The sequence below is a fragment of the Pungitius pungitius genome, chromosome 13 (genome assembly GCF_949316345.1).
Source record: "Pungitius pungitius chromosome 13, fPunPun2.1, whole genome shotgun sequence".
Taxonomy (NCBI): domain Eukaryota; kingdom Metazoa; phylum Chordata; class Actinopteri; order Perciformes; family Gasterosteidae; genus Pungitius; species Pungitius pungitius.
Genome location: NC_084912.1, coordinates 1332630 through 1355348, shown reverse-complemented (window position 1 = coordinate 1355348; position 22719 = coordinate 1332630). Strand labels below are relative to the sequence as shown.

General features: G+C 46.2%; 1 protein-coding gene across 1 annotated transcript in view; it reads left to right on the top strand.

Annotated features, from left to right (window-relative positions):
• Window positions 1-22409, top strand: part of LOC119214400 (contactin-associated protein-like 4) — a 33779-nt gene extending 11370 nt beyond the window's left edge. The window contains exons 3-24 of the mRNA XM_037466156.2: window positions 2151-2344; window positions 4643-4790; window positions 6422-6640; window positions 7960-8135; window positions 8217-8363; window positions 8479-8746; window positions 8909-9058; window positions 9151-9322; window positions 10822-10928; window positions 11167-11286; window positions 11387-11587; window positions 11704-11866; window positions 12030-12157; window positions 12274-12444; window positions 12959-13177; window positions 13984-14223; window positions 14740-14958; window positions 17762-17895; window positions 18092-18179; window positions 18429-18644; window positions 18884-18955; window positions 19337-22409. Coding sequence (XP_037322053.2) covers window positions 2151-2344; window positions 4643-4790; window positions 6422-6640; window positions 7960-8135; window positions 8217-8363; window positions 8479-8746; window positions 8909-9058; window positions 9151-9322; window positions 10822-10928; window positions 11167-11286; window positions 11387-11587; window positions 11704-11866; window positions 12030-12157; window positions 12274-12444; window positions 12959-13177; window positions 13984-14223; window positions 14740-14958; window positions 17762-17895; window positions 18092-18179; window positions 18429-18644; window positions 18884-18955; window positions 19337-19521 — 3737 coding nt within the window. The 3' untranslated portion in view covers window positions 19522-22409. The remainder of the gene's footprint in view (window positions 1-2150; window positions 2345-4642; window positions 4791-6421; window positions 6641-7959; window positions 8136-8216; window positions 8364-8478; window positions 8747-8908; window positions 9059-9150; window positions 9323-10821; window positions 10929-11166; window positions 11287-11386; window positions 11588-11703; window positions 11867-12029; window positions 12158-12273; window positions 12445-12958; window positions 13178-13983; window positions 14224-14739; window positions 14959-17761; window positions 17896-18091; window positions 18180-18428; window positions 18645-18883; window positions 18956-19336) is intronic.
• The last annotated feature ends 310 nt before the right edge of the window (window positions 22410-22719 follow it).

Sequence of the window (22719 nt, the reverse complement as noted above, 5' to 3'; positions counted from 1 at the left end):
ATCCTGCTGAAAGTAGCCATCAGAAGTTGGGTACATTGTGGTCATAAAGGGATGGACATGGTCAGCAAAAATACTCAGGTAGGCTGTGGCGTTGCAACGATGCTCAATTGGTACCAAGGGGCCCAAAGAGTGCCAAGGAAATATTCCCCACACCATGACACCACCACCACCAGCCTGAACCGTTGATACAAGGCAGGATGGATCCATGCTTTCATGTTGTAGACGCCAAATTCTGACCCTACCATCCGAATGTCGCAGCAGAAATCGAGACTCATCAGACCAGGCAACGTTTTTCCAATCTTCTATTGTCCAATTTCGATGAGCTTGTGCAAATTGTAGCCTCAGTTTCCTGTTCTTAGCTGAAAGGAGTGGCACCCGGTGTGGTCTTCTGCTGCTGTAGCCCATCTGCCTCAAAGTTCGACGTACTGTGCGTTCAGAGATGCTCTTATGCCCACCTTGGTTGTAACGGGTGGTTATTTGAGTCACTGTTGCCCTTCTATCAGCTTGAACCAGTCTGGCCATTCTCCTCTGACCTCTGGCATCAACAAGGCATTTCCGCCCACAGAACTGCCGCTCACTGGATGTTTTTTCTTTTTCGGACCATTCTCTGTAAACCCTAGAGATGGTTGTGCGTGAAAATCCCAGTAGATTGGCAGTTTCTGAAATACTCAGACCAGCCCTTCTGGCACCAACAATCATGCCACGTTCAAAGTCACTCAAATCACCTTTCTTCCCCATACTGATGCTCGGTTTGAACTGCAGGAGATTGTCTTGACAATGTCTACATGCCTAAATGCACTGAGTTGCCGCCATGTGATTGGCTGCTTAGAAATGAAGTGTTAACAAGCAGGTGGACAGTTGTACCTAATAAAGTGGCCGGTGAGTGTATATATATTCTTTTACGATTCGGCCTACTGAAAGTACAACGTTGGTAGATATGACTTGACATTCACAGGGAAATACACTCAGGTAGAAGAGTGTTGTTCATACGCTGCAAACTAAGTGCCCTGCAGATATTAAATATATATATATATATATTACACATACAGAAGCACCCTTAAAGTCTACATTTTTAATGTACAATAGCAGGTTACAGTGCTTACTGACTCTGTCTGTGATTGGTATTAAGTTAGGGTTTTAAAGTATATATATATACAGTATGTTTGGCCTGAGCTGAAGGCCAAAGGGAAGTTCTCCATGTGATGAAGCTCCACATTGTGCTGCATGAAGCGTTTGTTCTGCATCTCTCTTCAAAGCGCTGATGTCCAAACGTGAAACATCTCAACCACCACTTTGTTCACAACGTCTGACACCAAGCGACTCGGCAGAAAAGTTACTTTCTCACAGAACAAGACATTAACATATTTGCAGAATTCTTGGCTGTCACAGAAAATGGACGACGTTGACGTGGTCTGCTCTTGTCATTAGTGATTAGATCTTTCCGAGTGATAAAGATGAACCTTAGTGGACCTTCCTACGTTCCATTGAAGGAACTGCATCACTTCCTCTGACCCAAAACCAAAGAATGTTTCCCTGCTTTGCAGAAAGTTACGATGGGAACATTTGTTCAGGGTGACCGAGCTTCTGAGTTCAGCTTCTAGGGAACGAAGAACATCCTCTGATATATGAGAGCACACTACAAAGTCCATCCTCCTGACAGCAAGATGTCCCTCCGTGATGACTCGGCACACACGCACACACACACACACACACACACACACCTTCGGACATGTGAATAATTCAGCGTGTCTTCACCTCGTGCTCCTCTTTGTACGAAGGTCTGCAATGAACTGGCCACTTTCATATCGTAGGCGGCTTAATGCCTCGGCTGCACTCATATTAAAGGAACAGTCCTTAAGCTACAGATTAAACTCTTTCCACTGTTGCAAATTAAACATCAAAGACATACATTAATAAACTATTTGTGCTCGGGGCTTTTAAACTTTGGGAAAGTTTGTGTCTGGTAAAATAAGTGTAGTACATTTTATCTTCTTTGAACAACTGGAAACTTTGCATGTATGGATCTGTAATTTGGTATTTTATCTTTTATTTCAGCGTCTCTGTTGACATGATTGATTTCCTCTCGTCTCCTTTGATAATCCGGCTTCTCTTCCTCTGGATGATGAAGATGTGTGTCCCTCTCCTCCCAGGAGCTGGAGGTTGGTCTCCTCTGAGCTCAGACCCATATCAGTGGCTGGAGGTGGACCTGGGCGCGCGGACACGCCTCACCGCTGTTGCTACGCAGGGTCGCTACGGCAGCTCCGATTGGCTGACGTCCTACCAGCTGATGTTCAGCGACTCGGGACACAACTGGAAACAGTATCGGCAGGAGGACAGTATAGGGGTGAGTGTGCTTTAAATAACCTAAAACAAGACTTTATTAAGAAAACACCTGTGAGGATATAAAAGATTCAATAGAGGAATTAGCATAATTATATCAGTGCAAAGGTAAAGCAATACTTAGTAACTAAGTGAGTCATATGGAGGCAACACTAAATAATACACTCCTACAACATCTACCACCGACTCCTTTTCTATTGAGGGGTCCCAGCGGGCCAAAACCCTTTGATAATAAAAAAAAATTGCAATGATAATGTTCCCTTTGAAGAGACGAGACAACGTGTGCTCACTAATGTGTTTGTCAAATTCAAAGATGCAGTAACAAAAAGCTCCAGGATGAAACTCCAGGGGAGGATCTACAGAGCGTGTGTCTATAAAAAAAGATCATTATCGGCCCACCGATGGTTAGAAAAATACCAACGAGGGAAATAATACGCTTCCACACAGCTGAAAAACATGTCGCAGGTATAAAGAGTGCTATATGTGTTACTTTGCCCATATAATTGAAGTCTCTATTATTTCTTTACCATTCACAGTCCTAAAAAGAAACTTCTGACATTGCTTCATGAAATGTGTGAGAAAGGCCTGCAGGAGAAAAAGCACCTTTCCAGGCCGCCATTAGTCGTTCCCCCTCTGTTATTATTATTATTATCATTATTATAATTCCATCCAGCATCCTTAGCTGTTCGTAACAAAATCAGTTGTTGAGTAATCTCTGTAATGATGAACCAGGAAGTAAAAGCTGCACGAGCTCGATGGACCGGAGGAAAACCTTCTGTTCGTCCTCCAACGCAACAGTTTGTGATTTTCATGTCACTTCAGCAGGAAATAGACGCATCTTTTGCAATGATTTTCAACCTTATCTTTCCTGCGGAGACAGAAGTTGGTTGCAGCATGCTGCATCCATGTAAATGGTGGAAACCTGCACCTGTTGCAGGAGTCCAGAAGGAAAACCCACGGCTGCATGAAGCTTCGTTCTATTTACACAGCGGGACTGGGGGGGGCCCTCGATGTAAAGGAAGTAGCCGCTGATTCCCTGCAACGCTCCATCCTCTCGTTATCTGCCTTCTCTCTCGAGTTCTGTTCTCTTTTTCTCTCTTCACGTAAGTAAAAGGTGTGAAGGAAGCAAGCAGATGGTGTCGGGAATAAATGAGTCTCTTAAGCAGAGGATGCCGGAGCCTTGAGTGGCGACAAAGTGCATCGTAGATTTCCCTGCAGGGAGGATGAAGACTCTCTTAATGAGCTTCATCCTGAAAAGCTTCAAGTGGCAGTAGAGGAACCTCTAAGAGCAGTCGAGGCAAACCATGTGTGATTCCTTCCACCTCATTCGTCCAGTTCCATGGAACGACTCGATGAAACATTCTGAACTTTAGCTGAACACAGAGCAGAGAAGAGAGGAAAGAAGAGGTTGCCCAATATAGCACCAATAATAATAACCAGTAACAATTGTGGCAACTTGGAGCAATAAAACACCGCTGTTTACCAGTTCTTAACCAATAAAACTTGCATTTCATTGATTTATGGAATTTAAGAAGTTTTTTATCCTCTCTTCTAACCATGACAGATATTCATTGAGGTTTTTTGTTTGTTGCAGCGAGCATCAAGAGCAGGGGGGGGCATTACGAGTTTTCATAGAAAGTTTATTCATTTATTTGCGGTAAAGTCCCAAAAGGTGAAGAGGAGACGATGCATCGTCAATGAGAGCAGCTCCACGCTCTCTCCTGAGAGTTCTGGACCTGGTTGAAGGTAGCTGGGATGTCATTTCAGCATCCTGCAGCCCCCTTTTCCACAGTGATTGTTGGTTAAATACACAGTATTTGCATATAGATTAAAAATCAAACACAGGGATTGGAGCCGGCATACGGACTCTGGTTCCTCAGTCCAACAATAAAATAGAGAGGAAAACAAGAAAGAAATCAGAAGAAAAGATGATTTAGGGAGTAAATCCCAAAGAGATCAAAGTATTACATTTACATAGCACTGTTTCACTTCTTTGTGTGTGTGTGCAAAGAGGCCGAACTACCCGAAAAGCAAAAAGGACAACGGCAGGAAGAGGAAGAGGAAATGTTTTGGGTTAAAAGTGAAAGTTGCAGAATGCATGTTAATAAATGTGAATGTTAATAAACCAAGGCCTCGAAAACTACAAAAAACATGAAAACTAGGACCAACAGCTTCACAGCTCCAACCTGATGGAGACTCGTCCACCAGGAACAAGGCTCTATCTCCACCAGGTCTCCATCTCCACGCCGTCGCCTCTCACAGGTCGTCTCTGTGGTGTCAGAAGGTGTCCATGTGTCTCCAGGCTCTTCCAGGTAACACCAACGCGGACAGCGTGGTCCAGCACAAGCTGCAGCGTCCCGTGATCGCACGCCACGTGCGCCTCCTCCCCCTGGACTGGAACCCCCACGGCCGGATCGGACTCAGGCTGGAGGCCTACGGGTGTTCCTACGGTCAGTCCTCCATTCATCGGTATGACCCGAGAACCGGGTCCTTTCAGGGTCATTTCTATCATACCTGTACAGTATGTCCACTAATTGGAGACGAGCAGCAGATGGGGGATGAGCCACAGGGGAGATAAAAGTGAAGAGTGGGCAGAAAAAGTGGAACAGCATGAGAGGAGAGGCAGTGAGGCCAGAGGAGGCAGGAGAGGAGGAAGGAGAGGAGGCAGGAAAGGAGGAAAGAGAGGAGGCAGGAGAGAAGGCAGGAGAGGAGGCAGGAGAGGAGGAAAGAGAGGGGGCACGAGAGGAGGCAGGAGACGATGCAGGAGAGGAGGCAGGAGAGGAGGAAAGAGAGGAGGCAGGAGAGGAGGAAGGAGAGGAGGCAGGAGAGGAGGAAGGAGAGGAGGAAGGAGAGGAGGCAGGAGAGGAGGAAGGTGAGGAGGAAAGAGAGGAGGCAGGAGAGGAGGCAAGAGAGGAGTAAGGAGAGGAGGAAGGTAAGGAGGCAGGAGAGGAGGAAGGAGAGGAGGAAGGAGAGGAGGAAGGAGAGGACACGGGGCAGTAACAGAAAGCCTCTTCCTACATATGCGTTAATGAAGGACATGATGGAGTCAAGTCAGTGTGGGAAGTTATTCACAAAGACAATAAAGGAGCAAAGCAGGAGGACATTTGTAAACCAGAAGGTATCAGAACACGAGGGACTCATTTGCACCTCGATGCATGAAATACAGACTTGAGATGTTTTGGCTCTGTAGTGTGACAGTGAATTATCTTTGCAAACGTGTTGCTGCTAAAAGAATTGTGTGAATTGTGTGAACGCTTGTGAAACTTTTGGGAGGCAAACTTCTCATCTTTGACTTTTGAATAATTTAAATTTGGGGGGTTGTTCTGTTTCCAGCAGACGATGCATCAGATGCAGAAAGTGATTAATCTGGGCTGACGTTTCTAATTTGATGGTCCGATAGCGACGCAGCAGGATCAGCACTAATAACAATTATTATTAAGTGTATTATTGTACTACAGTGGCTGCAAAAGTGCTGCGTGACCTTTAATGTGCTCACATTCAGAGGTTTAAACTATTAGCTTCTTTATGAAGTCTCCACAGGTTGCTGATGCTTCCTCAATAACCTTCTTTCTCACATTTTGTGTAAAGGTTATTAGAGGAAGATGTAAGCTGCAGCAAAGTGCCGAGTCAGCTGGAAAGAAGGCTGACTCAGCACCTGCTAACGATCACCTGCAGAGACAGAAAACTTCCACAAACAATGCAGACAAAGTAATACCAATGAGGAACATCATCATTATTATTAATATATTTATGTTTAATAATAATAATAATAATCATATTATCACCATTATTATTATTATTATTTAACCTGTATTTATCGGTCTTGGCTAGAAAAACAACGAGAAAAGCCACTTTAAGCCACAAATAATAAAATAAAACAGACTTCAACGTTCGACATATAATAAATACATTTTATAAAACATTACAGAGAAAATGGACTTAACAACAAAAAGAAAATTTTCAAAATGATCCCAATTCTGGCTTTAAAATCTTGAAATATTTAAAGGTTGATAAATGCGTCTCTTACAGAGACGAGGAGTCGGGGGTCAGTCCTCTGAGTGAAGGGAGCTTTTTGTTTCAGACTCTCACGTGGTGAGCCTGGACGGACGCAGCAGCCTCCTCTTCAGGCTGGGTCGGGGGCCGAGGCGCCCCCCCGAGGGCAGCCCCCCCGAGGGCAGCCTCTCTCTGGCCTTTAAGACCCTGAGGAACTCCGGGGTGCTGCTCCAGGCCGAGGGCCGCGGCGAGCACAGCCTGGTCCTGCAGCTGCAGGAGGGAAAGCTGCTGCTGCTCCTCCGAGAAGGTACCAGGCTGAAACCACCCCCCCCCCACCCCCCACCCCCTCCGACCTCCAACTCATGCAACTTTCATCTGTTTGAATAATCAAATGATTAATTGCTCGTGATGTGCGAGTGCATGTTTGAGTGTGGGGGGGTCGTAGAGGCCACCTTTCCACCTGCGTCAGCTCCTGACCCTCAGAAGCCTGGTGACAGCACGTATCGAGGCTTTTGCCCCCCCCCCCCACATTACAGGAGGCCCTTAGTACTCCTCTGTTTAGAAAAACATTAGCAGCATTTGTTTTGCCCAAAAACCTTTTTATGAAATTAAACACATTATTGTCATTTTAAATGTAATCTTTTGTTCAGTCTTTATTCATCTGTTAAAATCGTTTTATTCCTTAACAGACATGCTTTGTGCTTGTTATTGATTATTATATCATCAAGAAAAAAATCCCTTTGAGCTTGAGTTATCTTATCTCACACTCGAGGGGACGGGGCCTAAAGCATCACCTGCTTTATCGTCAGTTTGACTCCAAATGGAGCATCATTCACTAAAAACATCATGCTGTGTTGAAGGAGACTTGAGATTGAGACCATAAACTCATGTTTAATGGGGCAATAATTGGACTTTTCGGAGCCACAGGTGAAGAGAAGCGAGATAAAGGGATGATGAATGAACCGCCTCTCGGTCTCTCGCCGTCTTCCTTTCTCTCGGCTCCTTTTTTTTTTTTTCAACCACACGGAAAACGTTTTCAAACAATGTCTGATTCATATTTGATGAGCGAGTTCTTCCAGCCGCGTCCTCGCCTCCTGCTCTGGAGGAGGGACAGCATTTACTTTCATTTATTCATGCCGCCTCCGCCCCTCTGTCCGCAGCCGTCACTCTTTGTTACTGCGCGTGTTGGTGCCTCTCTGGTGGCCTCTCACACTGGGATGTGATCCCCCAACTGGGAACGGCACCAGTTCAGAGACCCGGGAGTCGTTTCGTGAGATAAGGAGAGATAAGCATGAGAGGAAAAGGATTCCTGACTTCAGAATCAGGCAATATCCTTTTTTTGGGAACTGTTTATAATGAATAATAGATAATAATGAATAATTCATTTAGAGAAAATGGCCTTTAAAGATAAGTTTATAAAATAAAGACAGGATTTTTAGGTTAAATAACTATAGAGATAATAGATATTTACATGAAACCTCACCACATTATTTTTTGAAAATGTAGTTTTCTGAAAAGTTGAAATCATCTGATGAGAATTTTTGGAAAATGAATCACAAACAAACTTAAAAGAATCACCTGCCTTTGTATTTTGGATGTTTTCATAGCCCCCATCTTCTCCCCCAGGCCGGACGCCGTCGCCTGGCGGGCGGCGCCTGGTGTCCGCGGGCAGCCTGCTGGACGACCAGCAGTGGCACCGCGTCTCCGTGGAGCTCCGGGGGGGGGGCCTCAACCTCACGGTGGACAGCAGCTCGCTGCGGGTGCAGCTCCCACCGAGGCTCACCCACTGGGACCACGAGCAGGTGCCCGTCCGCTCACTTCCGGTGACACCTGCCCTGATATTGGTTCCTATTTGACATGACCCCCCCCACTCGTCCATACAGGTGAGCGTGGGAGCGGGCCGCGGCCTCGGCTCTCGCAGGTCGGTCGGGGGGAGCGGGCATTTCCACGGCTGTTTGGAGAACCTGGTCCACGACGGGGTGGACCTGGTGCAGCTGGCTGAGACCAGAGACCGGCGGGTCACTGCGCAGGTGAGCTGGCTCAGGGTCAGCTGACTGAAAAAAGGGCTTCCAATGTGTGCGGTTTTCCATCGGTTAGTAACTTGCCCCGCCCCCCCCCCCCCGCCCCCCTCTGCATCCACCTCAGGGCGACGTGACCTTTTCCTGTGCCGAGCCCGCCTCTGTTGCCGTGACGTTCACCAGCGCCCAGAGCTTCCTGCGGTTGCCCCTGGCGACGGAAGCGCCGTCGAGGGGCGCGTCGGCGGGGCTTCACTTCCGGACTTGGAACGAGGCGGGGCTTCTGCTGACCTTCGACCTCCCGGAGCAAGAGGGTGCGGCTTGGTTGTACCTGAGCGGAGCCAGACTCCACCTGCACATCCACAAGGCTGGCAGGGCGCCGCTGGAGCTCAGCGCCGGTCAGCGTGAAGCCGAACCTCCGTCTTATAACAGTATAGAAGACCATTAAAACCAGTGGGCCCAATAATAGAAAACCCTTGACCTTCACACGATTAACATCAGAGAGTCCATCGCTGCGTCTCTCTATACGTCATCCCGCTTGCTTTGATGCGTGTCCTCAGGCTCCGCCCTCAACGACGGTCAGTGGCACTCCGTGGAGCTGGTCTCCAGGCGAGGACACCTGTCCGTCTCCGTGGACGGAGGCGAGGGAGCCACAGCTCACGCCAGTCCTCCGTTCCTCGTCACCATGGGGGGGCAGCTGTTCTTCGGTGGTAGGCAGGGCGTCGATGTAGTACATAAAGCACGATCCTCCAACCACCAACAGCAGTCTGTTGCAGGCTCCATGAGGTGTTGTTGTGTGCAGGTTGCCCCGCTGAAGAGAGCCGCCACGACTGCATGAACCCCTCCAAGGGTTTCCAGGGCTGCATGCGCCTGCTGACCGTGCACAACCAGCCGGTGGACCTGATCCCGGTGCAGCAGAGGCTGATGGGAAACTACAGTCACCTCCAGATCGACATGTGTGGCATCTTGGACAGGTCAGACCCCACCCGAAAAAAAAGAGCCTTTGTCGTATTATGTTTTGCAAGAGGAGGTCGACTAAAGCAAAGGTTACGCAACATGCTGGTGGGATCTTAACTTTATTTATCCAGGAAAATGTTGGTTCTTACCAAATTGTCTTCGAAAGTATCCTCAGAAAAGAGCATCTCTCTCACTTTGTAAACTCGGTTAATCCTGTAGATTATTAGACACCACGGATTGGATACAGAGGGAATATTGACAGCCCCCCAACACGTCTCCTCTCTGAGAAAACGATCCGTTTTGCCTGCCACACGAGGTGTAAAGACGTGGGCTTTGCTCTCTTCAGAATGTGATTTCTTTGTGAGAAGTTGTTTGGCTGCGTGGGTTCAGTGGATGCAGAGTCTTCTCCTTTGGCCTCTTGGCTCTCTGCTGTTCACACTGTTTCTGCCAGATGATCGTAATAATGATCTCACGCCTGCTTATGTTCATCGTTGCTTTTATGTTCTCATTCCGACCCTCGGGGGAAAACCAACGTAAAAGTGCCACGAATAACATCCAGCACTGAATAGCGAGGCGAGCCTCCTGAACCCACATCAGAAACACCCAATAGAATCATTTATATGTAAATCTCATTTGATCAGAGGCCTTCACACACCTGGAGCATCAACAGGAAGATGCTGAATACTCACCTGCGACTTTGTTTGAGCAATAACACGCCGCTATTAGAACGTGACGCGGCTGCCTTGTTTCAAATAAGTGTCAGATGATTTTATCCTTCTTCCAACCTCCTGCTCACCGCGTTTAGGAGGTCTACGGGGAGCAAAGGGGGTCTGCAAGGTGCGCACACGTGCAGATAAGCGATGGACAATGAACAATGGACTGGCGGAATTTAAAATGCACCGAGTGCCCACCTGCCTCCATCCCTGCTGACTCTTTTTAGAGAAAAAAGAAAGCAAAGAAATTGGTGTCAAAAAACAGATTTAAACATCTGAGGAGCCTGCTGAGTAAGGCGTTTTTTTTCTTAAAGTGAGTTTTGCGAACTGTGAGATTAAAAATACATGCTGCTCTCTCTCTCTCTCTCTCTCTCTCTCTCTCTGATGTGAAGGTTGAAGACAAGCTAACAACAACGGGGCTGTTTTTTTAATCAGCTAAATCCGACCTCAATGTGTTTACAAAGCTTTGCTCCGTTAAGTTGTGTGAGAAGGATGCTTCAGAGGACCAGGACCACCTCTGTCGTGGTGACGGGTTCTGATCACACACTGAGCTTCACACATTCACTAATTGTGTTTTGCCCAGTGTTGTCACGGTGATAAAAGAGAGAAGAAGAGATGAAACTAAGTAAAGGTGTCGCATCGAGCAGCTTTCATCTTCACTAAAACTTAAGTGGATGTTTTTGCTGTTTTACCCCAACCGACCTGTGAGTGGAACCTGAGCGCTGATGTTAATCAGGTTGACCTGGATGATCAAAGAGTCCCCCCCCCCTCCTCCCCCCTCCTCCCTTCTGCCTCCCTCTCAGGTGTTCTCAGAGCCACTGTGAGCACAGAGGCAGCTGCAGTCAGTCATGGAGCACCTTCCACTGCAACTGCTCCGGCACCGGCTACAGCGGAGCCACCTGCCACAGCTGTAAGCCGTGTGTGTGTGTGTGTGTGTGTGTGTGTGGGTGTGTGTGTGTGTTCACTTGTTGCGTGGAGTGATACCACCTGCAGACATTGCTGTGGGCGTATGGACACATGAGGGAGAAGGAAACTCTTCATTCTTGAATCTAGATCAAACGTGACGGCATGATTGTTGCTTCTTTTTGCGTGTCTACAGTGATGATGATGATGATGATGATGATGATGCTGCGTCTCTTCCTCCCCAGCGATATACGAGCAGTCCTGTGAGGCGTACAAGCACCGGGGCAACACCTCAGGCCATTATTACATCGACGTGGACGGCAGCGGCCCCATCGGAGCGCAGCTGATGTACTGCAACATGACAGGTGGCTGCAAACACACACATCAGAACCCCCCCACCCCGGCCCCCCCTCTGCCGCCGCCCGCCCTTCCCTCAAATAAAGGCTTTGCTTTATAATCCCACAGAGGACCACACCTGGATGGTGATCCAGCACAACAACACGGCCCTTACGGGGGTCCGGCCGGCGCCGGGGGGGGGGCGTCACTCCGCCCACTTCGAGTACGCGTCCGAGGAGGAGCAGCTGGCGGCCGTCATCGGCCAATCGGAGCACTGCGAGCAGGAACTGAGCTACCACTGCAGGAGGTCCCGCCTCCTCAACACGCCGGGTAAAATACCAGCAGAACAAAAGCCTTTTCATTGGTTCCTCTCTAACGGGGTCTACAGAGACCCTCATCAGAGGACTAACCGGCCTGGGGGGGGGGGGGTTGGGTGTGTGTTGCAGACGGCCCTCTGCTCAGCTGGTGGGTGGGGGGTCCCGGTGACGGACAGGTGCAGACTTATTGGGGCGGAGCTCCGCCGGGCAGCCAGCAGTGTTCCTGTGGCCTGGGGGAGAACTGCGTGGACCCCCGACACTCCTGCAACTGTGACGCCGGCCGCGGCGAATGGTACCGTGTGCTTAAGATCACGCCGCGTTCACGTCTCATTACCGAAACTCTACCTTCTAGGGCAGTTTGATTCAGAGTTCTTCATAATTGATATTTAACTTCATTTTCTTCCTCTAGTCTGTGGCTTCCTCTTTAAAAGCGTCCCCCCCCCCCCTCTTTCCAGGGTCAATGACTCAGGCCTGCTGACCCACAAGGAGACCCTCCCCGTCAGGTCTCTGGTGCTGGGGGACGTCCAGAGGCCCGGCTCAGAGGGCGCCTACAGGGTCGGGCCTCTCCGTTGTCATGGAGACAGTAAGTCGAGTCCAGAGCCCTCTACCTGTGTGTAACCCTGGCAACAGGTGACATTTAGCTGTCGTATTGCGTTGAATTCCACAGCCACGACTGAGCGGCTTTTGGTTTATTTGCAGAAAACATGTGGAACGCTGCATATTTCGAGCAGGAGACGTCTTACCTCCACTTTCCCACGTTCCACGGCGAGCTGAGCGCCGACATCTCCTTCCTGTTTAAGACGTCTTCTTCCTCCGGCGTCTTCCTGGAAAACCTGGGCATCAAAGACTTCATTCGGATCGAGCTCTGCTGTGAGTAAAGACCTTTTATTTGTACATTTGTTTTAATTAACAGTTGCTTTCAGAATGGAAAAGATTCTTTCAAAGCCATAAATTACACAGTAATCACATTTTTAATATTTGTAATATGTTTTAGAATATCTGTAGTCATGTGCCTGCAGTTATTTGGTTACTTCAGACATAAAGGTCACATTAAGGAGCTTCTTGTTGTGTGAAAATAAAAACACAACAACCGACAATTATCTCCGTGGCTGCACTTGAGATGACCAGGAGCTGTTAGAGGAGAGAGGAGAAGGAGTGAGGAGAGGAGGAGGAGTGAGGAGAGGAGAAGGAGTGAGGAGAGGAGAAGGAGTGAGGAGAGGAGAAGGAGTGAGGAGAGGAGGAGTGAGGAGAGGAGAAGGAGTGAGGAGAGGAGAAGGAGTGAGGAGATGAGAAGGAGTGAGGAGAGGAGAAGGAGTGAGGAGAGAGCGTTTGAGAAGATGAGAAGCCCCTTTTACACCAACAGTCTCTCCTGCCTCCCGCTCAGCTTCCACCGAGGTCCTCTTCTCCTTCGACGTGGGCAACGGGCCGACGGAGGTCGCCATGACGGCCGTCTCCCCGCTGGACGACGACAGGTGGCACCGCGTGCGCGCCGAGCGCAACGTCAAGGAGGCGTCGCTCCGCGTGGACGAGCACCCCGCCGCCGCGAGGGAGGCCCCCGCCGCCGGGCACATCCACCTGCAGCTCAACAGCCAGCTGTTCGTAGGTGTGTGTGTGTGTGTGTGTGTGTGTGTGTGTGTGTGTGTGCGTGTGTGTGTGTGTGTGTGTGTGTGTGTCCTCGTCTACTGGGGACGTATCGCTACGATGTCTTTGGTCATTAAAGCGGACGATTTAAGCCAGATCCATTTACCCTTAATCTGAAAACCTCAGCAATTACGCCGCCTTTATTCCTCCTGGTCCCTGATTACGAGGATCGTCTAAAACAGTTGATTTCCTTGGACACCTGCATTTACTGGGCTTTAACGCTATTCAAAGCCGAACGACCCCCGTACTCCGTAAGAAGGATGAACCTCAGGGGACAGTCGGAGGTTGCAAAGCGAGAAGTTGGAAAAAAAGGACTTTTGGAGTTTAAATTTCCCCCTGAAGAGAATAATATGTTAAAGTCGGGTTGAGGGAATGTCGACACATCTTTGTCCCCCGAGGTGCAGAGTAACAAATCGGTCTCTGTCCTGATCACAGAGACGTTTCGATAACTGAGGTAGAGTAGGGTCGACTTCATCCTCGTGCACTCCAGCTGTTCTCCCGTGCGCAGTAGAGCGACTTGGAGATAGGAAATAATGAAGACAGAGGAAAGTTTCTTGCATCATTCAGAAACGGGGATAAGCTTGACAAAATGTCAACAGCAACATAAAGCTGTGATGATTTGTAGCTTCAATGTAGAAAATCACAGGTTTGGTTCCATAACGAACAGCTGATCCACACCTCTTTTCACAGAACCTTCATCAACTCATACAAATAGAATGTGGACAGTGAAGTTATTTACTCCAAACCTCCTGCGTGTCTCCCCTCCAGGCGGCACGGCGTCCAGGCAGAGGGGCTTCCGGGGCTGCATGCGCTCCCTGCAGCTGAACGGCGTCACGCTGGACCTGGAGGGCCGGGCCAGGGTGACGCCCGGCGTGCAGGCCGGCTGCCCGGGCCACTGCAGCAGCTACGGCTCGCTCTGCCAGAACCGGGGCCGCTGCGTGGAGAGAAGCAGCAGCTTCGCCTGCGACTGCAGCTGGTCCGCTCACACCGGGGCTTTCTGCGACCGAGGTCCTCGACGTGCACCACCCGCATATTTCATATGTGTATGACATGTTTGACATGATGACGATGATGGCAAACACACATGTTAACACACTGCAATAAGATTATCCCAGCATTTAACCATAGATTTAGTGCAGAAAGTTTGAAAGTATAAGAGCTGTGTGCAGATTTCTTATTGAGTTCTTATCAGACCACACGCCTGCACTTCTCACTTCAGCAGTTATACTTATGCAATAGTTAACAGCCCAGCGGCGAATCACATCCCACATACACACAGGGGATTTAGTTAGCAGTCACATTTTGCATTGTTCTTTTCACCTGGCAGGGTTTTGTGGCACCACGAGCTCAACTAATTAGTCACTGCCCCATGTACAGATCTATAATTACCCATATTCAAATGGGAGGCATAGTGTCCCTGCAAAGCAAACGTTTATCAGCCAAAATCCCCCAAAAAGCACATCCAGCATGAGCGGCATAGCAGCTGAAAATGACAGTGTCTCCTCCCTCCTTCTCCTCCTGCAGAGGTTTCAGCCAGCTTCAAGTCGGAGACATCCGTCAGCTACGCCTTCAACGAGCCGAACCGGAGCAGCGGCGGCTCTCCGTCCTCCTCTGTCTCCTCCGACCTGGACCTGAGGGCGGAGAATCTCTCCCTGAGCTTCAGGAGCCTCCAGAGTCCAGCCCTGCTCCTCTTCGTGGGCTCCTCCCGCAGAGAGTACCTGGCTCTGCTGCTCAACCAGCACGGTGAGAGCCGTGGTAAAGCCTCTGGAGGCTTTACCTCCTCTCTAATGCTTCCATGGATTTCATTGGCTGGCCCTGAATGTTCCAGTGTTTATTGTCAAGTATCATGACACAAGGATGCATATATTTTAGATAATCTATTTGCAGCATCATGTTCATAGAGTTGCATATATCACAGTCACCGTTACATCCAACTTCAGAGCACGACATTTCTGAAACCAGTACCGGAAAATATCTCCCATTTTTCTAAGAGACGAATATTTGAATGCAGTCAATCAATTCCAAATGGTATTTCCTTACACCCTTAAATTCAAATGTTGGTGGCTTGCAGATCCCTTAAATTATAATACAATAAACATTTTTTGACGTATAAAAACGTTTGACTTTCAACGTTTGTTTTGCTTATTTGATACAAGAAATGTATCCTCGCTTCATCTTCTTAACTGTCCGATAAAGTGCTGTATAGAGTTGAGGATTGGTGGCTCTAAGGATCATCCATAAATCCTTCTTTTCTTCTAAAGCAAACCTCCTGTCAGCTTCTCCTCCTGCTCGGCTCCCACTCCTTTCTGTTCTCTTGCTCCATTCCTCCTTTCAACAACGCAGTGTTGAATCAGACGAGAGGCGAGTGAAAGGCAGCTGATAAAGGTTTCTTTTTGGTGATTGAATACTGTGACTGTCTTCAGTGTTTCAGAAAAGAATTTGCCGTAGTCTTTTTTATGGGATTTGTATCAGATTCAGAATATTGCCTTCTTATCTTTTAACAATCCCCCGGGTAGTTTTCATCCATCTAGATCGGAAAGTTAGAACAACAGGTCCGTAATCACTGATGATTACTTATGATTACAGACCTGAAAGCATTCAGAGGCTACTTGAATGAAAATGGAACTCAAAAGGCAAACAAACACCAACATAAATAAATACAAATACCAACACAATATTTTCAAGGCATTGTTTTCTTGTATTAAAGAAGAGGGTTTGAGGTTGTTTTTTAGCAGCTTATTCTAATGTCAGTGCTCATTCAATTTCATGCTTTAACAGTTTATGCACTGAATCCAATTCATCGATTCCTCCTTGTGCTTGAAAATGATCGTACGAAGCACACCAACAAACTGCAAGGGTCAGACGCTACATTGTTACGCTACATTGTTACGCTACATTGTTACGCTACATTGTTACGCTACATTGTTACGCTACATTGTTATGCTACATTGTTACGCTACATTGTTACGCTACATTATTACGCTACATTGTTATGCTACATTATTACGCTACATTATTACGCTACATTATTACGCTACATTGTTACGCTACATTGTTATGCTACATTGTTACGCTACATTGTTATGCTACATTATTACTCTACGTTGTTATGCTACATTGTTACACTACATTGTTACGCTACATTGTTACGCTACATTGTTATGCTACATTGTTACGCTACATTGTTACGCTACATTATTACGCTACATTGTTATGCTACATTATTACGCTACATTATTACGCTACATTATTACGCTACATTGTTACGCTACATTGTTATGCTACATTGTTACGCTACATTGTTATGCTACATTATTACTCTACGTTGTTATGCTACATTGTTACACTACATTGTTACAATACATTGTTACGATACATGTTGCGTAGTTACATAAGTAGGCTACATTATTAATTTACATCGCTGCATTACATTGATACGTTCATTTGTTACATTAAATTGCTACTTTAGTTGTTATGCTACATTGTTACGTTACATTGTTATATTCAATTGTTGCGTTATATTGTTTTGTTACGCTGCATTGTCAAGTAACATCGTTATGTTATTGTTTTGTTATGTTACGTAACGTTACATTACATTGTTACGTTAAATTGGGATCTTATATTTTGTTACGTTGCGTTTCTACTTTACATTGTTACGGATGACAAACCTTTCTAAGAGTTCCGAAACAATCAGTTCGGAAGGTCACGTCTTAATTTCTTTCTTTCAGAAGTGAAAGCTGAATATAATGAATGACTCTGACCGTTTCTCATCCTTGAAATCCCTTTGATGTCTTCCTATGGCTTCTGTAAGAAGAGAGAACTAAAAACTAGTGATATGAAGAAACACATGCTTCTTCTTAGAGAGGCGTGCATGTCAGTGCTGTCGTCACCTGGTGTGACTTGTTCCCCGTGGTCACTGTGGCGTGAACACACTGTGCAGCTGCTTCTCACGCTTCACCTTTTCTTCTCCTCTAATGAGTAAGATACAAAGGCAAGAAGCAGGGCTGATTATAAATACATTATTTATAGCTTACGTAGAAAAATGTTTGAGGTCACCGTGGCCTGAGGGCTTCATGCTTTCACATTTCCAAAGTTATGCTTTTATGAATTCCTACAATGCATTAATGTGGACTAGTTATTATCCATTTGCTCTGTAAAATGGAAAATACGCTTTTCAATGTGTCTTATCATCCACAGCCTGCAGACATTACGCAATGAAATCATTTCTGAATGACAAGAACATTAAATGAATTAACTTCTGTCTGTATATCATTTCTGGCAGTATTTGGCTAATTTTCTTGATGTACATTTTTTTCTGGGTTTATTATTCACCTGCTGTTCCCTGAAATATCTTGACTTCCCTTGAGACCCTTTTTGAAAGTAGACGATGTTTGGAAAGAAAGTTTCACTGGTTCAGTTTAAAAGAATTATAGTGATTTATTAAACTAAAACACAAAGTTAAAATCTTTAATATGTTGACACAATAACAACAAATAGTTGTATTACTATGTCATTTGCTATTAAGTCCGTTGCTGATACTGTGCAGACATGCTGGAGGTGAGATACCGTCTGGACAGCAGCAGAGCCGCTGACATCCTGAGAAGCAAAGTGACGAACCTCGCCGATGGACGGCTCCACGCCGTCGTGGTCAGCAGGAGGGCCGCCGCCGCCTCGGTGCAGGTAATGTACAAGAACACATTCCACTGTTCGCAGGACGATGATAAAAGCTGACCGCAGTGAAACAGTTGGATTAAACTACGCTCTTTACCAGAGTCTGAAGGGAAGGGTCTCCTTTACAGTCTTTCTAATACTCCTCTTTGGTCCTGAATGATAGCCAGGGTTTCCACCCGTTGTAATATATGTTGCATTTTACCAGATTGACCAGAACACCAAAGAGGACTTCAACCTGACGTCCGATGTAGAATTCAACTCCGTCCGGTCGCTGGTTCTCGGCAGGGTTCACGGTAAGTGAGCCTGAAGAGCACAATGATGTACTGAACGCTTCGTCACGATGAGGGGACCCTCAGGGCGGCAGTCTAGACCATGTAATAGCTACAGAACAAACATGGAAATTAAAGTAAATACCGGCCACTCTCAGGACAGGATGAGTTTTATGTGACACATAATCCATCCAAACGTTGTTGAGACGTTTCACTCCAAACCACAAATGTAACTCTGACCTTAACTCGAGTGCACGTACCCTTTCTCTCCAGACTCGGCCGAGTTGGACCCGGAGCTGTCCCGGCTGGCCTCTCGGGGCTTCACCGGCTGTCTGTCCGGCGTCCTCTTTAACTCCGTCAGCCCTCTGAAGGCTGCCCTGCTCCACCCGGACACCAGCCCCGTGGTGGTCACCGGCCCACTGGTCCAGTCCATTTGTGGCTCCACCTCCGCCGATCCCCACGCAGCGGGAACCAGACACCACCTGTCAGGTCAGAGGGCACGCTTCTTCTAGTTTGAGCCCAAACAAAGACCTACCCCAAGGTCATTTATTCCGTTTCCGTTGTCGTATCTTTCCCCAATGCTCCCCATGTCTCTTTGCTTCTCATCCGCTCACCTTCATTTTGTCCTCTTCGTCTACCTCGTTGTTCGTTTGCATTCGACCCCTCTGCTCTTTCCTTTGTGCCTTCACATGCTTCTGTCTCTTTCCTTCTGTGTCTTTGTGCTGCAGGCCAGTCCGGATCCGTGGGAACAGGTCAGCCTGTGGTGAATGCCATCAGGAGGGACTCGGCTCTGATTGGAGGTACCGTATGTTTCTCCCTGCAACCTTTGGCCATTATCCTCAATCGGGATACGAGGGGCGTCTGATGCCACTTTCTGAGTCCTCAAAGGAGGCTTCAGCGCCTTCGGGTTTGGCCCCCTGCAGGAGAGAAAGTGCTCTGGGGCTCCTTTTGTTTACAGGCACCAAAATATTCAACTCAAAATGAAAGACATTCCAGCTATAACAGTCCAGTATAAACTCATTTAATAAGATGGTTACTTCTTCAAATATATTGCTTAAACAATATATGGTGCGTTGACTGATCAAACATAAACTTAAATGACAACATTTGACGGCAATGATGCGGCTTACATGTAACTACAGCAGTGACCTTTGACCTGCGCCCTGTCCTCTGCCTTGCAGGCGTGATAGCGGTGGCGATCTTCGTGACCGTGGCGGCGTTGGCCGTGGCGGCGCGGGTCCTCTACCGGGGGAAAGGCACGTGTCGGGGGCAGGAGGGGAAGACGCCCCCGAAGCCCGACGACAACGGCGGCCGCAGCTGCTCGCGCGGCGGCCCGAGCGAGAACCAGAAGGAGTATTTTATTTAGGAGGTTTGGACTCGGACGGAGACGGAGACGCCAAAAAGCAGACTCTACTCAAACTGAGGCCGAGCAGAGAGAGCCAGAAGTCGTGTTCTCCTCTGGTCTCGTGTCCTGTGGTTTGCAGAGACTGGACGAGGACGCGGTTTGTAATACGTCTGCCTGCAGGAGAGCAACCGTAAATATTTAAAGACGTATTTCCGTATATTGGACTTTAAACCGGTCCTTTCCTCAGGCACGTTGGAGCGATCAAATGACGAACTGTGTTTTTCTACAGTGGGTTTTGTTGGTATGAAAGTTAAAAACAGGTGAGGGCATTTAAATACATTTTTCCAATCTGGATAATGAGTGTTTGGTGTTTTGAGTGATTTACTCTATTTAAGTGGTTGTTTGTTGTTGTTGTTGTTTTTTTTCTAATTTCAATTTTTTTGCACCTGTTCCATTCCGTAGAAAGCACAAAGCGAGGCACAACTCTTATTTATTTTCCTCTGCTTCATTTTTTCTTTCACTTTCCTGCCTCCAGCTCTCGATGTTGTTCTGAACAGTAAAAGTATTGAGTAGGACCCGTTTGCTGTGGACTCTCTGTTCAATACAACAAAAACATCCCATGTGTCTTATAACTAATACAGAACAAATCATTTCATAAGTTTGGAAAACTCGTGTGTTATGTTCCCCCCATCTGCAGTTCCATTTATCAATCTAATCAGATGCATGCTGGGAAAAATAAGACTGAACATTAAACGCTGTGACATGATGAGCTGCAGCTTGCTGGTCCAGAATGGTTTAGAAACCTCAACGTCCGAATCCATCATTTCTCTATTGACACACGTTTACATCATTTAAGCTTCCCACGGTCCCTCCTTCACAACGTGACATTTCGAAAGGCTGTTGACATGAATCTGTGTGTGAGCGTGCGGATGCGTCAGGCTTTATCACACACACAGACACACACACACTCATCCAGACGAGTGTGGCTTCATTAAAGCGCAGACATTCTGGCCAAAGAAGATGTAGAAGTGGACACTGGAGGAACCGAATGCCCACACTTGACTTTGCCAAAAAAGTTTCACAAAGTCAAACGCAGCAGCCAGACTCCTGATATAAACATTTAATGAAGATGCTCTGAACAGAGGAGGAGATCTGCTGTGATGTCGTTATGTGGGCCGGATAATTAACAGCCGCCTGCTATCAGATCAGAGACCCCAGCGGCTCCATCGGAAACCCGCTGGTCATAAACGGACCTCAAGTCGATTTTGAAAAGACTGCATGTTAGTGGATTTTAGTTGGAAACATAATGAGTCACTTTTTTATGAGATAGAATTTGAACCATTGTAGGAGGTTACATTGACCAGTCTATAGGGCTTTAAGTTGGGCTCTGAAGTGACTCAATCTACAAAAGGATCACTCGCCATATTGTTCAATTAAATTGATGTTGGAGCTGACAAGTTTCGCTCCTCATGTGTTATTGTAATCATTAATATGAATTAATCATTTTCATATTTATTAATGTTAAAGTGTTTGGAATTCAAATTACAACATGTTAAACAAACCGATGTGTGGCTGATTAACTCACTTCCTGCCAGTAACACATGGGGTTCAGATTCACAGATTGCAACGACTCGCCGTGCACATCCACAGCTGAGCATCTGTTTCTGTCCTCAGCAGAGGTCGGGGTGGATTGAAATGTGACCGCAGCTCCTGCATCTAAGATGTTTGTCTTGGCTCACTTTCAAGCTCACTTAATTCAGCCCGTGAATGAACAACAAACTGCTGAGGATTAATCTCCAAAATGCTGCCGGTCTGTTGGGAATATTTATGAGATTAATGCGGTTTCACTCGCATTAGGTGCTTAGCTGCATATAACTCCTAAATATAGACAACAGTGGGAATAATGACGATGAATAAACCCACCCAGAGGATGTTGGGCTAATCTGTTGTGCCATGATTACCATTCTAGAGGAGAGTCTCACATCACAGAAGATGAGAAGGAGTTCATGGCTTTGTGTTTGAAAGGTTTGTGTTCATCCAGAGCCTTTCATCACGGAGCACTTCAAAATATTAGTTTCTATCATCATTTCTTTTGTCTCTCTGCAGCAGACCTTTTTTATTCTAATCTTGCTTTAATTATTATTATTCTGGCTAACAAAGGCCCTAATGAAATGGGCTTTAGCTACTCATCTCACCTGTCTTAGCTGACACACCTGACTTCCATTACTTGATTATCTCAAACCTTTAAATACACCTCTTTGTGTATTTAAAGTGGCCGTGATGAGGGAGTTAGAGTGAAGGTCAGCCTCTCGGCTCAGATGCATCTGATGAGACTTTAAAATTAAGACTTCTGATGGGGTTGCTGATCTAAACAAGAGAATGTGGGACAAGATACATTACTACAATGCTGATTTGAATCTGCTCCAAGAAGTCATGGTTTACTTTGTGGGGGATTTGGGCAAAACATGAAACCTTATATTAACCATAATATGTCATGGGAAAAAAGTAAAAATATATTAGATCAAAAAAGTTGAAGGAAAAACGTTAAGAAATATAAGGTAAAAATATTTTGAAAGAGAAGTTTAAAAATATCAAGTGTCCGGGCAGTGGAGGCAGTGATGGATCACCGTTTTCCAGACGCTTGAACTCGGACAGCGAGATATTTCAGCTAATCGGGAAAAGAAGTCCTACACCTCGGAGCAGAAAGTTTTCCAGCGTGTGATTCTCTGATGTGGACGCCATCATCCTGTGGGACAAAGGAAATTGAAAAAAAGTCAAATACTATTAAGTTGGAAAATATTTTAGAAAAAAAAGGACAAATGTTAATTAAAAATAAAAAGTAAAAAAATAATAGAAAATAGAAAAAAAGTCAACTATGTTTTGAAAAAAAAAATTAAAGGTAAGTAAAAATTAATTAAGTCAAAAATTATTTTGAAAAAAAAGTCAAAAAATGGTCGAAATGTTTTGAAAAAGAATATTTTTTCAAAGAAAATCTGATAAATTAGGTGAAAACATGTTAGTCAAAATGTTTTGGAAAAAAAAGTTTAAAAAAATGTCATGGTAAAAAAAAGTCAAATGTTTTCCAAAAAGTCTAGAATTAGGTAAAAAATATTTTGAGAAGAAAGTTTTAAAATATTTGGGTAAAAAATCTTTTGGGAAAAAAAGTCAGAAAATGGTCGAAATGTTTTGAAAAAGAATATTATTTTTTCTAAGAAAATC